At 43.5% G+C, this 17,640-nt stretch overlaps 1 protein-coding gene across 2 annotated transcripts; it reads right to left on the reverse strand.

The window, feature by feature from the left end:
* Positions 1–78: 78 nt before the first annotated feature.
* Positions 79–16,282, reverse strand: STK25 (serine/threonine kinase 25). Of its 2 annotated transcripts, XM_083443094.1 has the most exons (13): positions 16,092–16,274; positions 14,091–15,178; positions 12,593–13,938; positions 10,164–10,394; positions 8,949–9,005; positions 8,411–8,519; positions 7,443–7,600; positions 6,021–6,206; positions 5,628–5,773; positions 4,977–5,091; positions 3,956–4,027; positions 2,470–2,606; positions 79–1,768 (listed from the first exon to the last, which is right to left on the reverse strand). In XM_083443094.1, exons 5-13 carry the CDS (start codon positions 8,982–8,984, stop codon positions 1,729–1,731), a joined length of 999 nt encoding a protein of 332 aa, XP_083299220.1. In that variant the 5' UTR covers positions 8,985–9,005; positions 10,164–10,394; positions 12,593–13,938; positions 14,091–15,178; positions 16,092–16,274; the 3' UTR covers positions 79–1,728. The 2 variants fall into 2 exon arrangements, with proteins under 2 accessions (XP_083299220.1, XP_083299219.1); XM_083443093.1 differs by lacking the exon at positions 12,593–13,938 and having other exon boundaries at positions 15,067–15,178; positions 16,092–16,282.
* Between the last annotated feature and the right edge of the window lie 1,358 nt (positions 16,283–17,640).

A 17,640-nucleotide genomic window follows, 5' to 3' on the forward strand; every position in this document is an offset into this window, starting at 1 on the left:
ACTGCATTAGATCAGACAGAAAATAGTCCTTACTTCCCTGGAGTTTCTAGCAATGAATAAATAATCATATAGTCAGCATTTACTTGACAAGTTAGTTTTATTGAAAGTGGCAGATCCCTCTCACTGCTCATTTGAAAAACTAAGACATTGTTGTTTTGAATACTAGAGACACTGTGAGAGCTTTACTGGTGATTTATTGTGAGTTAAATGCAAGGTACCTTTTATGAACAGCACAAAGTAGCAGCTTCACAGCTTCCTGTTTTCCTTTCTACATCATTCCCATATGTTTTGTAAGCAGTCCTGGAGGATAATGGTAAAGGAAAATGGATTCTTCATATTCCTGCCCATGTTCTCAACTCAGCTATCCATGAGCAAAACTGAGAATGCAGCAACTGCAGCTCTGAAGACACGGTTCTAGCATAAAGTATGAATACCAAGAAAAGAGCATTTCCATTACTTTCCCCCTAACATTACTTGCAAGGGTATGTAGAATAGGCAATTCCACCTCCACCCCTGAACTCTATCAAAAGAATAGATCCATACCACTGTCAATGACTAAATGGTTTTACACATTTAGGAAGTGACTCTTTTCAATATGACTACTGTCAATTTGTGTGACTACTTTAGACCTTCAATTCTTGAAGAGGAAGAACTAGTTGGAAGTCTGAAATACTTATGGTATTTATAGGCTACTTCTCAGCCAGAACCAGAGATAATGGCCATAAATAAATTGGGCAGAAGTACTGTTCAGGTCCACAATAGAATGAACAGTTCAGAAGAGACAGGATAAGTTTTAGAAACATCACCTAGAACTTCCTCCAGCTGTTGGCACCACACATGTATTTAAATTTAACTGAATTGCAGTCACATTTCAGAGAACAGCAAACTTCCATGAAGTTTGAAGACATATACCACAATCCTTTTACACTGTAGGTGTAGTTAAGCATTTAGCTTCTCTCCCTCTTTAGCAAGTGCATAATACTCTTGATAAACTATTTGAATTGGATATGAATGTATCCATGATACTGAGTGTTCACACTCAAGATAGTAAGTAGCAGCAAAAGGCCTTGATTGAGTAGGAGCACATCTTTTCCAAGCTGCTGCTGGTGAAACATGGGCTAAGTGCAGAATGCAAGCAGCAGTCAAACCTACCTCACAAAAGGAGCAAGTAGACAGACAGGAGAAGGAGAAGGCAAGCTTCACCTGTATCAGCAACTGTTAGGCCAATCTTCTTGTTCTAATAGTTGAGAAACTCTAAGCAAAAATCTTGTTGAGTAGCACCAGCATATGCCCACCTAACTGGGTAGTGATAATCCCTCCTTGCTGATGAACAATGTTCACACATACCTCTTGCCAAAGCAGGGAGCTACACAGTCCCACCTTTTTCCCTTTTGGAATGTGTTTATCTGAATTTCCATTTTCCAGCAGTCAGGATTTTGCTTTGAAACAAGGTCTGACCTGAGAGAAATTGGGATATAATTAAAAACCTCCATGAAGTACACTGTAGAAATTACCCTCCTAGGGCTCTGCAAAGTAGTCCATGTTCATTTGTGTTGTAAATCCCATCCAGGGTGGTCATGAAACACACACAAAGGCTCTGAAATGTCTGGGAATCCATAGCACAATGTTAACATCCAACAGCAGATGGCGATGGATTCAATATGCAGTTCTTATGGAGCTGGGGTGGGAAAAGTCACCCTCCTTTCAATGAGTAACAAAGATGATGCCTCAGCGTGCTGAAGTCAGGTGGTTCCTGCTGTGTGAGAACCTGGGAGAGAGACCGAACAACGGATATGCATCAGGCTTATTCATAGTAAATTCTTGCTGTCAGCCTCACACCAACTTTCTTCAAATTCAAGCGTAAACAAGGAATAGCAACCCTGTCAAAAACTCATCTGTCCTAATTTAACAGGCAGGTGATGCAGATGTTTGCCCCAGGCCACGTGCTAACAAATTAATAGGCCCACAATAACTGTATTTTGAGGGTTAAGTTTTCATTGTACAGGCAACCCTCAATTTGCGTGGGGATTGTGTTCCAGGTCCTGGCATGCGATGGTGGAGCATGCATAAGCTCGGCCCTTTTTCCAGTCACTTCTGGGTCGCTGTCTTACACACATCAATTGGACGCATGTAAATCAGTCGTTGCCTGTATTATGTTTCTGTAGATGTAACCTACCCTGGGACCTTATAGTGAAGGACAGGAGCAAAATACAGTTGTTGTTGTTAATAATAATAATAATTTAGATTTCATCATTCCACACAACCACCAATCAAAGCACCAGAATGCTAGACAGTTGCCTAGGGCAGAGTATGTGGTCCTAAGCAAACAGCTATATCTTGGGCCCAAACTAAGAACAGCAGCACTAGAGAAAGGTGTACAGGGGCAGGGTGTAGGATTGGCTTCTCTTACTCATTCTAGCCCATATCCTCACCAAAAATAGTCACATTAACAACACTCAGAACTTTTACCTTTGCACTCGCTCTACCATGTGTGCAATTAGTTTGTCAGAGATTCCTGGACAAGACTCCTCAGCTAAGCTAAAGGCATTCTCCAGTTCCTCCATGGCTCCCACGTTGCCTCCAGTGTGCTTGTGCTTGTCTTTGAGCTGCCAAGACATTAGAAAGCTCTAAGTAGCAGCACAAAATCCTTAATGCCAATTTTCATGGGAGGCAAAAACATTTGCTGTATAAAGAAGTACAATAGGCATCTCTAGAATATGGGCCAGTTCCACAGCCGCGAAGGCCGTAGTAGTACAGGGGTGGAGAACCTCTTTCATGCCAAGGGCTGAATTCAAACTTTGGAGGCTGCATTCCATAGGTGGGAGGGGCCTGAGGCAGAAATGGGGAATAAACAGGAATAACCTCTCACACAAACAGCCTTTCCCCTATTGGAGCATAGGTCTGATTCCCCAAAACACATACAACCACCCATCACAGAAATCTTTTAGACAAGGCTGAGTGGACACACAAAGTTGCAACTTAGCTCCTGTAGGAGGGAAACTCAGAAAGGTCTCTATTGATGCCTAAGACAGTTTCAATTAACATACTATTGCTGATGGCTGGTAATGGTGCCAAATTTAAACAGTACCTTGAACAAGCAGAATACAGAATTAATCAGCTGCAGCAACAGCAATGTTGCATAGCTGTAAAAAGTGCCTAAAGCTACAGTAAGTGACAAACTCAAATGACACATAATGATTCGGAGCTGGACGAGGCTCACTGGAGCGGGCGACTGCTGTAATAACTAAGCACACTAGATATCAGGAAATTTGCACCCTGTTCCTAAAGCCATATATATGGAACTAAATCTCCCCAACAGCCTTGTGGCTGTTGGCAAGAGTATGCAATCAACCACCCAGCACTATACTGCACCCAGTTGCTTCACTCACTATGTGATGCCCAGTGTCCCTGGGAAGCTTGCAACTCCAGCTAAACAACACATTGCTTTCTTAATACATGCAGCTACATAATTGCTGACCCAATTTTACCAAATTTAGACCAGAAAGCCAGAGGACAACTCTATCCATTGTGGATATAGCAAGGTGTGCATGTTTTGCAGTCGTGTCCTTGTGTACATATTACTTCCTATCTGATCCCTACTCACTGTACCATATATTGTTCTCTTATACCACCTAACATGTGTCTGGTTCAATAACTCTCCCCTTCATCAGCTGTGCAAATTAAGTGGCTTTGAGCTGTCCTCACAGATCCTGGCTCATAATCCAGGGATCAACCTCTTTTGCAGAGTTCAAGCTGCCTCCCACATCATAAGGATGCAGAACAGGGCAAAAGATTACCGGTAATTCTAATAATCACCATACAAGTGTGAAAGGTCTCATTTCTTACCATCACTTGGTTGTCAGCTCCTACTCATTATTCTAACCCAACATCCTCAGAGAAACACTTCATATGTTACAGATAATAATTGGGGGAAATTCAGACCCTGCCACCTCACCTCTCCGAAGACAGGACGTACAAGAGTAGAGAGACACTGAGACCGTGGTTGCCGCTTGATAGGCTCAGCAGGCTAACAGGAGGAGGGAGAAGAAGGATGCTATTGAATATGACTCTGAACAGTTCTTTCAACCTGTCTATGAAAATGCTTTGCTTTGACAAGCGACATAAATCTACCGTCACGAGCAGGAGCAGTAAAAAACAAAGTAGATATAGCATCCGTTAAGAATCTTCCAGTTTGTGCTGCAGCTCCTACATGGACCTTAGGAGAAGCCTAAGGCAGATAAATGGCACAGGCAGGAGTAGCAACCTGCATGCAAAGAGTATGGTGTTACACCATTTTGCAGCAGCAACTAACAGCAGGTTTACTATTTGTAGCAAACTTCCTTTATCAGGGATGGGCCAAATTTGACCTGCTACAGGTCCCAATGTGTCTTAACAATGCCATTTCCCTCAAACCATGCCCAGCTGCCCCATGCCTGACATCAGATGTGACTTCAGGTGTGGGGCAGGTAGAGGCACAGCTTGGGTGGGGAACTCAATCACACAGCCAATCTCTACAGAAAGCAGCTTTGCCAACCGTATTTCTCGCAATTTCCCTATACTTGGCACTTGGCAGCTGGCAAAGCTTTGTGCGTTACAGTTCCCAAGCACCTAGAAACCAGCTGGTTACTGGGTGGTTAGGAAGCACTGCACAAGGAACTTGGATAGGTAGGAGGGACAACTCATCTGTCAGTCGGGTGGGGACAGATAATGATCTGGTCCACCAGTCCAAAAAAAGTTTCCCAAACCTCACCTCCATTCTAGCTCCACTGCATTAAATGGAATCTTCCATGAGTTAACAAAAAACCAGAGCAGAACAGGCAGACTCCAAAATCTAAAGCAAGATGTGTTCTGCTCTGACAGTATCAGGGTTAATGGGAGAAACACTACAATTCGCGCACACTGGCTGCTCAGTCCCTCAGAGTGACCACTGCTGGCTCAGGGCTCTGCTCCCCAGCGGTAATGGACACCACACTGACCTTTTGGGACCCATGATGAGACATCCCTTTGTGCAGCTTGTTCAAGGAATTGGGACGAATGGTTGGTGGGAAAGTCCAGATTGGCCCTTGATCTCTTTCATCTGCATCTCCATCACTAGAAACAAGAGGGGTGAGAGTGCATTTCATTCAAAGAACACTGGGTAGAGGAGTGCCAAGATTTGCAGGGGCAGGGCTTCCCCAACGGCAGGCTTTTCCAGCTTAATCTTACTTCAACGCAAACTCAGTGTTTGCATTTTCGAACCATTATCAAGGGGCTAGAATGTACTTGGTACCAATAGATACCAAACTCATAGCCCAGAACTGGGTATTCATATATTCCATGTCACCATGCAATTATTTAAAGACTGGAAGCAGCCAGCATGACAAATCGTGCATTGCTTTTTGTGCCCATCTGTACTTCTCAACAAGCTACATAAAATCTTACTGGTCCACCTTACAGGCTTTATCGGTACAAATACAAAATCTGCAGAAACTTTTCTCAGTGACAACTGGGCAATCACACCCTGATTATTCGGCTGCAGAGAAAGGGGAAGAAATGAAAGATTTTCAAAGTAGGACAAATGTCTCAGAGGTTCAAAAAATATTAAGCAGGTTATAAATGTTTTTAAAATAAAATGGAAACATACATACATGTCAGAGTCATCTGAGCTTGAATCCTCACCATGCCCCTCTGACTTCCAGCGTTTGTACCGGTCAATGAGCTCCATGAGAAATGATGTTTTCTTGGTGTAACGTGTGATAAACTTGTGCTTTAGCAATTCCTTTGCAGTGGGTCTCTGCACAAATACAAGAGACAAGCTGTTTTAGCTAGCAGGGACCAGACCATAAAGGTGGACAGCTACCACTGCCACTTTCCAAGGAGTCTTTTAAATTTGAACAGGACTAAGGCCTACTCTGCACATTCCTATGGGTGGGCTCATTTCCAAGGACAAGCATTTCAGAGCTCTGCTACCTAGCAGCTGCCAGGTTTTCTGACCTGACACTCAGGCTCTGCTTATGAGAAGAGGCTGGAGCAACACTTACAAATCTGGGGTCCTTGTTAAGGCAGGCTTCCACAAATTCCTTAAAGGGCTTACTGTGGTGTCCCTCCAGCGTCGGGGGGTTATTCTTGGGAATCAGGAAGAGAACTCTCATAGGATGCAGGTCAGAGTTTGGAGGCTCTCCCTTTGCCAGTTCAATAGCAGTAATTCCAAGGGACCAAATATCTGCCTGGAAGAAAAACGAGAACAATCTCTGAACACTCAGTGTTACCATGGCACAGAGAAGCCAACACTCATTGACTTGAGCTCTGATGCTGATTCACAGGAAAAGGGGACTCCTCCAGAGACTCAAATCATTCACTTTTCTCCCATAATTACCCGACTTCTGTATGTGATTGAGTGAGTGACAACTTGTGTGCTTATCATGTGGGCGTCTCCTTGATCCATATGTCTAAAATGAAACGGCATCTAAGGTAAAGTTATTTCAGGTTGACACAGATTTAGAAGTTCTTGAATAGGTGTGTCTGAGCAAAACATTTTTACTAAGCCTACGATTTACAAGATAATCCAGAAGGTCAGACTGCTGTAGGTTGGACAGCAATAAGACATGGAGATTAAACATGTATTTAAAATATGTTTTTTTTATTTTTTATTAAGCAGTCCTATAATTAAGCTAACTATCTCTTAGATTTGAAATCTTGTAAAGTGCAAGAAGTTTTTTGTGCTCTTCATTTTCTAATACAAAGGTGGCTGCCTTTACAGGGTGTGCAGTTAACCTCTGATCACAACTTGTGAATAGCAAGCATTTAAATTATATAAATTATGTTTATGTAGGGAATTATGATAATACCAGTTGAAGCAAAACAGTTTCTTTGTTTCTTTGTCACTGTGTATTATATTGTTGTAACCTGTCCTGGGATCTTGTGGTGAAAGGCAGGTACGAAGTCTTAAAGAAATACATATTACTGACTGTTTAAATACAGCTTTAAACCTAATGGATTGCACCATAGTTCTGGGTATTTTTCACTGTCAAAGTAGGGTGCATTTCTAATCATGAATTGGACTTTTAGGATGGGATGCAACTAACACATTCTCTTAGCGCAAGGATTCCTGATTGCACGACAGCACTTTCCCACCTCTCCTCCCCCCACGTGCACCCAGTGCCCTCCCCAAATCTAATACAGAAGGTCAGGAGAACCCATTGAACAGATTTCTTTAAAGTTGTGCAGATGTGTGCATAAACTTACATGCACCCCTAGAAAGCATATCCTTCACTAGAAAACTGAAGGGGGCACTAAGTGACCAATGATGTGTATAGCAAGACTCAGAAGCACACGCAAACTTTACCCACCTATATGCACCTTTCTTTCTAACGTAGGCAGAACACAGGATAAGGCAAATTAACATGCATTCGAAATGATGAGCTAGGGTTCTAGTAGGCTTTCACCTGCTCCTCTCAGCTCACCTTGAAGTCATAGGCTGACTGCTTGATGACTTCAGGTGCCATCCAAAAAGGAGTCCCAACAAAGGTATTCCTCTTGATTTGGGTATCTGTTAGTTGGCCAGCCACACCAAAGTCAGCTAGTTTCACATCGCCTTGCTCTGAAAGTAGCACGTTAGCAGCTGTTCATAGAAAAAAAAAAAAACAAAGGCAGCTGAATCAAAGGGGAATACAATAAATTAGCTTGCAGTAAGAAATGATGCCTTTCTGAAGCCCCGGCAAACATGTTTTGTGTTAATTCCTGGTTTAGTACAGGGGAAGATAGTAACGGTGCCTTAGCAACTGCACAAAGGAAGGCAGAACATCCCGAAAGCTGGCTCGATCCTCCCTGCTACTGCTAAGCCCAATCCCTTATGGCTTTGCAAATAGGGCAAAAAGGTTATATTCTCACCCTGTATGAACTACCAAAGCTTGTTTAACCCCTACCTTGTTCTCAATTCTTAGCCCACTCTCCTGCTTTACGTCCCTTTTCTATATCTTAATGGTACAGCCACTCCTCAAGAAGTCCACCCTTTATAGCCAAGCTACTGGAGAAAGTAGTAGCAAAGCAGCTGCACGCAGTCCTGGAGGATACCTACTATCTAGGCCATAGGTGGGGAACCTGTAGCCCTCTGCATACAGAAGAGTAATTCCCATCATCTGTTCTGCACCTTTGATGTAGACCCTTCTCAGTCTGAGTTCAGGCCTGGCTATAGAACTAAATCCGCCTTAGCGGTCCCGATAGTCTTCAGACTATTCTGATAAGTGCACAAATTACTGCCAGAATTCATACTTATTGATTTAAGGAATGATCACAGAAATGCAAATGGGGGGGGGGGTAATTCTAACATAGACACCTGAGATTGTCGGTGAAAGCAAGTATGTGTGGTTTCAATTGCCTCATAAGAGAACTGATAGAAAAAAACCAAAGACGTGTATTTTGCAAGCCTGACCTTTGATGTCTCTGTGGATTTTCCTCTCAGAGTGAAGATAGTCCAAACCCTTTAGAATTTCTCGGAGAATGGTGGCAATGTAGGTCTCCTCCAAAGGTCCAGGCTTGAGCTACAGGAGAAGTGTAGGAATGACGGTTAAGGAGTGAGGTACATTTAATACATTCAAACCGAAGTCCCTCAGTCTTCCATGTGTAACAAACTTTAACTTAGATGAACAACCATTTGCATGGAGATCAGAGGAAAAGAGAAAAAAGAAGAATGCAGTTATGCACACATGAACTTGTACATGAACTAAAGTAGGATCAGGCAGCACCTCCAAGGTGGGCTCTGATTACTGATTAAGTATTGTGCTGTTCATTCATAACCACTTGGCACAAATGTATTTTTTTGAATACAATGGGGAGTCTACCGGGTGTGGCAGTTCTGAATGTGGATTTGAAATGGTACTTCATGAAACCAATGTGGAATTACTTTTAATTCGATGTTCCAGGCTGAATCTTGTTAAGGTATCTGAACTGAATGACAAAAAGGTACTCACTAGATCCAGTGCTGAGCCACCTCCCAAGTACTCCATGATTATCCAAAGCTTGGTGCCCTGTAAATTAGACAAGGTGTTGTGTGAAAGCAGTGACAGTCATTTCAATATTAAGGCCACTCTGGGTTTTGCCTTAAAAACAGCGGAAGAAACACATCAGCCCTGTATTCCTCATTCAGTTCTCGCATGTCACAATGAGACCTGAAGTGCTCGGTAGCATCATAGTCCACATTATCTAGACATATCTAATCATATTTTTTGTTATTCTCAGAGTTGAATTACATGAGTAATCAGAAGCTATAGCTTTTGGTGGACTGTTCCATTTCAGCCTGTAGATTGTTGTGGTGAAAGGACATCTCTAAATCCTTTTCTATATAATTAATAATAATAATAATACCCTGAGAAGAGTGGCAGGTCAGGGTGAATGGTTCTGGCCCAGCTTTCTCCATTACACTGCTACTTAGGTGTTGTAAAAAGTTGAGTGGGAAAGAATTCAAATGTGATCAATGACAACTAGTCATGACAGATATATTCTGCCCTCCAGTATCAGAGAAAGTATGCCTCAGAACCAGTTGCTCGGGAACAGGAGAGTGCTATTACACTTGTGTCCTGCTTGCAGGGTTCCCATAAAAATCTGGCTGGCATTGTGAGAACAGAATGCTGGACTTGATGGGCCATTGGTCTGATCCAGCAGGACACTTATGTCCCAACTGCAAAACTAGCAACTAGTATTGAGATTGCCCAGTGTTGTAGTTTGCTTCTTTATCTTGCTAATAGCTGATTATCATGACACTCTGGCATCCTCAAACTCATGACAACACTAATAAAGAGTCTGCAACTCATAAGCAGGGAAGGGGTTTTCTCTTTAATTCTTGGAGTTTGAATTTTACTTAGATTAGTCAAATTTCTAAGTCACTAAATACATGCCAGTTGTAAGAATTTTTAGTTAAACATTTCTGATTGCACCAAGGAGAGAAGCCTCCAAAAATGAAGTCCTCTTACCATGTTCACTCCTCCACACCCACTGCCACACTGATGTCCCAGCCACAAGACTCACTGAGAACACTTTATGGTGGGGGGCGGGGGGGGGGGGGAGAAATGGATTCAGTGGGTGAACTAAACCCATTTCCCTTGTTTAAGTACACAAATTGCAGTCTAGTTTGCTAGTAGCTGTCCCACAAGCACTGTGATGCAGCTTGCCCTGGTAGCTTCAGTTACCTTCAAGTAGGAACCGTAGTAGCGGGTGATGTAGGGACTGTCACACTGACTGAGCACCGTTATCTCCTGCTGGATGTCTTCAATCTCATCCTCTGCCTCCTCTAGGTCAATTATCTTGATAGCTACCACTTCCTTGGTACGGTTGTCAATTCCTTTGTACACTTCCCCAAATGAGCCTTTGCCGATCCTCTCCAGCTTTGTGAACAGTTCCTCTGGATCAACCCGAGAGTGCTGAGTCAGTAGGAATAAATGGGGTGATGGGTGAAGAGAAGAAGAAAGAGCTAGTCAAAAAAAAAAATCTTTGGCACTTTATGTTAACCTGCCCTGGAACCTTAGGGTTAAAGGTGGGTAATTCATAAACTATCATCATAAATAGCAGGGATTTAATGATTCATCTGTTAGAGCCATTCTATCATCTAGCATAAGGCTCACTTCTCATTATAAAGTCAACAGGAGCTCAGCCCAAAACTCTATGTATGATGTGGAGATAGATAAATTTCGCTCTTTTTGCCATACTAGGACAACTGAGGATCACCAAATAAAATAAAAGTTACTGTATAAACATTTAAGACAGTGAAAACAGATAACTTCCTCACACAATACATCGTTAACTTATGGCATTCACTAACACAAGGCTTTGTGATCGCCACTAGCTCTGATGGCTTTAAAAGAGTAGATTAGTTAATGGAGGATAAAACTATGAACTAAAGTAATAGCTGCACAGAACCTTCATGTTCATGGGGCAATGTGTCTCCCAATGCCAGTTACTAGGAAGTGGTGACAACAGAATATGGTTAGTCCCTTCAGCACTTGCTTGTGGGCTTCCTGAAAGCTGCTGCTTGACCACTTCTGGTATAGGATTCCAGGCTCGGTGGTCTGGATGTTTAATCTGACTGAGCAGGGTTTTTCTTCATTCTTAAACTCATTCCATCATGAAAAAAGTCCTAGTGAGTTCATTAGAAGTTGCTCCTAGTAGACTTGCTTAGAACTGCTGCCCTAATGTACCTGACAGGCCAACACCAAAGCCATGCCACAAGCCCAGCATGACACAAGGGTTATTCATGATAGAAGTACCCTAAAGGCTTATCATCTGCACCTCTGTGTATGTGCAGCAAGTTGGTCCCATGTTCAGTATACCTCCAACCTGTCTGAATTCTGACTTTCAGAGCGGGGAAAAAATATTTAGTAGGGATGTTAGGATTCTGGAAAAGCCCAGAATTCAGTAGCAAATTTGCAATTCCACCTATATCAGAATTGAACTGGAATATAATTAAGATCTGCTGAAATCTGATGGGTTTCCACTGTGGTACCAACAAGACTTTAGGAATTTAGTAGGCCTCACTCCCCACCACACACATATTTATATCATTCTTGCACTATGAACCTGAGCCTTAAAGTGACCTGAAGCTTTTGCAACCACTGAAATACAGTCAGCTTACAGCATCTGAAATGTCAAAGACAGGTACTGGAAACTAGACAGTCATTTAGATATACAATCCAGCGCTATCAAACTATTACAGAGTATGCCTGTCCATCTGTATCTAGTGCGTCAAAGGGACCCAAGAATGAATCATGAACCAGGAAGAGCCTGCTTTTAATACTGCCTAATTCACACACTCAGCTAGGTAACCTTAAGCAAGCTAGTATCTCTCTGCAATGTGGAGATAACACTGAACCACATTACCATGGTTCCTGTTAGGGTTAGAAAACACTAAACAGAAGAGCTAAAAATAACTTAGCATTCATAACATCTAGAGGGGTAGCTGTGTTAGCCTGCTATAGCAAAAAGAACACAAGTTCTGCACAACCTAAATGTCTCATAAATTTCTTATGGCATAAGTGTGGAAGTGATCTGATGAAGTGGACTCCAGCCCACAAAAGCTTATACCATCATAAATTTGTTAGGGTTACCTGATATGGGATGACAGCAGCAGAGATACCAGAAAGTTGGTAAGAGGATTTCATTTCCAAAACATATACACAAAGCTGCCCCATCACAAAGGCAATGAGAGTGAGCCACAATCAATCTGAGAAGCCTCACCCCACAATGACAGTTAAGAAGGGTTGCTATTTCTCCAGGGTTTGCCTCAGACACCACAAGAATACTAGAAAAGTTGGGGAGAGGCTTTAATGTCATGACCACCCCAGCACCTATCTTCTCTGCCCTATAACCAAGATAAGCTCTAGTAAACGGTGCTTAGGAGTACCTTTGATGGAAAAAAATAATGTAATTACACCAAAGATGAAAACTAGCTTATACCAGTGTAACTTTTTTTCAGTGCAGAATTGTTTTTTGAAGCACGGATTACAAGCTGTCCCTGTTAATGGATTTTCCACACTGTGTGTGTGTGTGTGTGTGTGTGTACATGCGCTGCTTAGGGAAGAAATAGTACACTCGCTTATACATCTGTCATCGAAAAGGACCACACCTGTTTCAGTTCCCCTTCTTCCCAGCCTCTTCCCAGCAACAGCCTCTTATCTTTAGTAATTAAACTGATAAGATGCCATTAAGAAACCTTTGGACGGGGTACGAGAGATAAACAACCTCTCCTACTCAAGGACGGCAGTTACCCGCTCAAAGTATGAGCAGGCCTCATGCTTTGAGTTCAGCCCCACTCTAATAGGGTTCTCAGTCAACAGAACAGAAGAGGGCAACCAAACATCCTCCTGTCTCCATAGCAACACCCAAACAGCACAGGCCTCTGAAAGAATGCCTGCTGGCAATTTAGTGAAGTGAAATGTGAGCAACAGGGGGGCAGGAGAGAGCTAGAGCACAAGAGACTGAGAGGAAATAAACCATACTTCCTCAACCTTCCAGTTATCTTGGACTACAACTGGTCAGGCTGGGATTGATGGCAGCTGTAGTACAAAACATCTGCAGAGCACCAGCTTGGGGAAGGCTGAAGTAAGCCAACATCTCATGAGCTAGAGAAAAGACGTCAGAGAAGGAATCCTAGGAAATTGTTATGATCTGTTATGAAAAATAACAGGCAAATAAAGACTCATCAAATAGGTCACTTATGAGGATGCAGCACGATGCAGCCAAGCCAACAAATTGGATGAATCACCCAAATAATGTATCCTGATCACAGAATAATAGAAACAAGAACCTTGAAAAATTATGCCTTCAGTAGTGACCTCAATGGTCCTTCTTGCCTGTCTGTCAGGTCTTGACACTGCTCAGCTGCTTTCCCTCAAATATACTCCTTGGCTACTGACCTCTCATCGTTGCCACGTACAGTGGTACCTTGGTTTACGAACTTAATCCGTTCCAGAAGTCTGTTCTTAAACCAAAGTGTGCTTTCCCATAGCAGCAAGGGACTCAATTTACAAATGGAACACACTCAACAGGAAGCGAAACATCTTCTTATTCCAAGGCAAAGTTCACAAACCAAAACACCTACTTCCGGGTTTGCAGTGTTCTTAATCCAAGTTGTTCATAAACTAAGCTGTTCTTAAACCAAGATACCACTGTAACAAACATTGGACCCAGGTAGAACAATATGTTCCATTTTTAAAATGACCAAATGTGCTTCAAGAGAACAAGTCATTATGCAAATGTTTAGGAGCACAGAGCGCTGCCTTATACAGTCTCAAGGGCAATCCCTCTTTCCAAGCCTAGCCTCTCAGTCAGGCCCTTTAATCTCCATCAACTCTCTTTCTACTCTAGGTTTGGCTCATCTGCCTGCTTTTCCTGAGTCGGGTTACTGCTCCAAGCCCCTCCTCCCCACCCTCTTCTTTGCTGGGTTTGTTCTGTCACCTTTTGTCTCCAGGCCTGGATAGCTCAGTTGGTTAGACCATGGTGCTGATAATGCCAAGGTTGCAGGTTCGATCCCTGTATGGACCAGCTGCATATTCCTGCATTGCAGGGGGTTGGACTAGATGATCCTCAGGGTCCCTTCCAACTCTACAGTGCTATGATTCTGCCTTTCCACCACTCTTGCCTTCTATTCCTCTCTCCTTCTCTCTCTCAGCAGCTACAACCATTCACTCCATTCACACCACTAACTCCTCCTAGATGCAGCTGAGCAGAAGGATCTTGGTACTGGCTCCATAATCCTGCTATCTGTGTTTGGCCTGCCCTCCACTCTGGTGCAGATGAAGGCAGAGATATGTTTCACCAGATCCTGAAGTTAGGTGATGTAATCATAGGGAGAAGTCAAGAAAAATCCTGTTTCCTTCCTTCAGCTTCAAAAGATTTCCAGGGCTACCAAGCCAGAAAGACCAGATATGCAACGGAAGCAAAGATTTTAAGAATACTAAGTGTGGTGCCTTATACTAAATTCTACACTTGGGCACAATCAGCAAATTGTGCTGCTGCACCAAATAGCAAAAAAGAGGCAACATCTGAAAGTGGTACTGTTATTTTGTTTTTTTACAAAACAGTATACAGTAATAACCTTAACATATCCTTTTGGCTACATGGAAAACTGTTCAGAAAATAAAATTCACAGTATCCTTTGGAGGCATTGCCTTTCTATTGATTCATTTTGATATCAGTAAAACTGACAAATCATTCAACACTACAGTGACCTTAGATGCCTTCCCTTTAGTCAATTTCTCATATAGTATGGTAGCTTTTTCATGGGAAGTATGCTTTAGTTTAATTTAGGGTTCATCCACACTTCCGTTTGCCCTACGGCTTTGCTCTGGGAAAACCTGCATTTTAGCACTGAATCAGAACAAATGGCAATTGGGTTTTCTGTGGATTGTTCTGATTTAGTGCTAAATTGTGGGTTTTCCAGAAACAAATGGTGGGGCAAAGGCAAAACCTCTTACACCCGTGCCTAAAAAGGAAGAGACAGGCAGAAATTACTTGGACCCATGCATTCTAGGCACTGATCAAGTGGGAGTGTAGACAAGCCCTAAGTTTATTCAAAAAGAGCCTCCAGTTCTCACTTACCTGGTTGGCAAATTCCCTCAGGTGGGCCATGGCTGAAGATCAGCACAACACCCATTCACCAATCTTCTTACAAAGTAATTAAAAACGTGCTCTCTTCTACAGGTCACTTAAACTATTTACAAAAACAAAAACAAAAATGCAACCAGTTATTACTGTAAAGCCCCTGTGAAATGACTACACGGCACCATAAATGCCAAATAATAGTTTCCACAGGCAGCCCTACCCTCTTCGAGATAAAGAGACTTGGCCTACTTATATCATGGACAACACATTAGGTGCCACAGGTAACCTGGGCCCAGTTACTCCACTCCCCCGCTTTCTTCTCTTATTGCCTAGCCTACTTCACAGGGTTGTTGTGAGGATGAGGTGGGTAAGCCCATATCCAGGTTTCTCACCCTGAGCTCTTTGGAGGGAAGGTGGGATAAACACACCATCACCCTATTTTATGAACGCACACTTAACAGGTGGCCAAAACTGATTTTACAGTTTCTAGAGCAACTTAGCCACTGGGAGTAAAGCCCAAGCGAAGGAGTTTACTGCTCAGCGTGACCAAGCCCCTTAAGAGAGCAAAACCTAAACAGATTACACCAACCAATCCCTCTGGAGCACGAGAGGTCGTCCACCTCTATCTCCATGCAGAATAACTTTATAGCAAGCGCGACGCAGGCTGCAACTCCCAAGGCAACCCCTCCCCGTCTTCCCCGACCGTAAAGAGGGTGGGGTGCGGGGGGGAGCCTCTTTCCTACGAATTTATGAATGGTCTTGCAAAGACACGAGAGCCGAATCCTGACTCAGTGGCTCGTGGGTTTGCAGGTCCGGCCCGGCCTTAAGGTGTGCGTCCAATAGGAGGTTCCCGGGGGGTGGGCAGGCTGCCCCCTCCCCTGCTGCCCCCGGGCACAGCAGCTCCACCCAACCTCCAGACACAACTGTCATGGCAACGGCTGCCGCCGCCAGCATTGCTCCGAGCAGCCCTGGCTCCCTCCCCGCAGAACAGCAGCCCGGCTCCGGTGTCCTCCGCGCCTCACCTGCGCCCCGAGGGTCCGTCCCGCCCCGCTGACCCATCGCGGCTCCGCGCGCAACCACCTCGGGATACTCAAATCGGTTACAGCAACTGCAGGAGAGGCAGGGAGGAGGGCGCCAACAGCCATGCGCAGGAATCTTCCCTCGCCGCCTCGGCTGCTGGGAGGGGTAGTTTTTGCAGCCCCGTCTCACAAAGGAGTGGCCGAGCCAGTGACTGTCTTAACCAGCATGCACTCGGAGAAGGCGGGGCAAGCAGCCGGGAAAGCGAGGGCTTCCGGGAAAGGTAGTTTGTTCAGCTTTGCTGTGAACATTCCTACGGTCTGCGCGCTCCCGGCTCTTTTTCCTCCTGCCTTCTGCTCGCGGGGGTTGAATCATGCAGCTTTCGCCTAAAGCAAAATGTCACACGACGATCCCTTAGCCGAGGCTTTTTGCTTTGTGCGGTGATTCCCTTGGCTCCCTCAACTCCGTTACCTACCATGGATCAGCTGTGAATCCACAGCATTTCGTCGATTCTGCCCCATTCGTCCTTACAAATGCTGACTTGCATCTCAAGCAAACATTTCTGACAGAGATCCTGGAAGTCCCTGACGGGCCTAGAATAGGGAAAAACCTGTTGTTTCCTTTGACAATCATAAGGCAGTTCATAACTGGTAGAACAGTTGCCTGTGTTATCATATTGATTTGGCACGTGTTTTTAGTACTTACGTGTGTTTTAAAATTGCTTTTGTTCTAGTAAGCAGTATGTAAATAAATTTTGTTAATTTTTTTTTAAAAAACCTAACAGCTGTTTCGAGTCCTCACTTCCAAGATAAGAGCTAATTCTCCCACATAACTCTTGGGCAGAACTGCAGCTGATCCCTGGTCATCTGCATTAAAAAAGAAAAATGTTTTTGGCTCTTGTACCTCACTTTACTAACATACCTGGGGCAGCTTCTCTCTTTATAAATGGCTTGGATGAAGGAATAGAGGGGATGCTTATCAGATTGACAAATGAGATGAAGCTTGGAGAGGGAATATCTTTATCCCAGTCTGCATCTGTATTGGAACTGTTTTTATATATGGAATTGTGTATCACCTTAAAAGATAAAGCTTTTGCACATTAAATTTGGTTTAGATAAAACAAAGTGTAGGCAGGTTGGTATGCCTAGCTGGCTGGCAGCTTTAGCAGGTCTTGCTGGTCCTCAGTTTAAAGAAGGAAGTAGGGTAGGGTCAAGTCACATTGCTCAAGTGAAGGATGGAAAATGCATGACTCTTACATGAGTTATATGGGATAATCTTGTGGTCACTTTAAAGGCCTTTAAACTTACTTCTGCTTCAGTTTTACCAGTCTAGAATATACATGGAATAATCTATGAGCACTGTCCAATATCTTAAAAACTGCTTCTTATCTATTGGTTTACAGAAACATAAGTGAGGATAACCTTGGTGAAACTGATGTCTGGGTCTGATCAGTGAAAGGAAGGTGGGGTATAAATGCAAGAAAATAAATATGTGTTGTAGTTTTTATGTAGAATAATAGACTGTGCTATCTTACTCAGAGGAGTGTCATTCTTC

This window comes from Podarcis tiliguerta (genome assembly GCF_965153285.1).
Source record: "Podarcis tiliguerta genome assembly, chromosome: 5".
Lineage (NCBI taxonomy): Eukaryota > Metazoa > Chordata > Lepidosauria > Squamata > Lacertidae > Podarcis > Podarcis tiliguerta.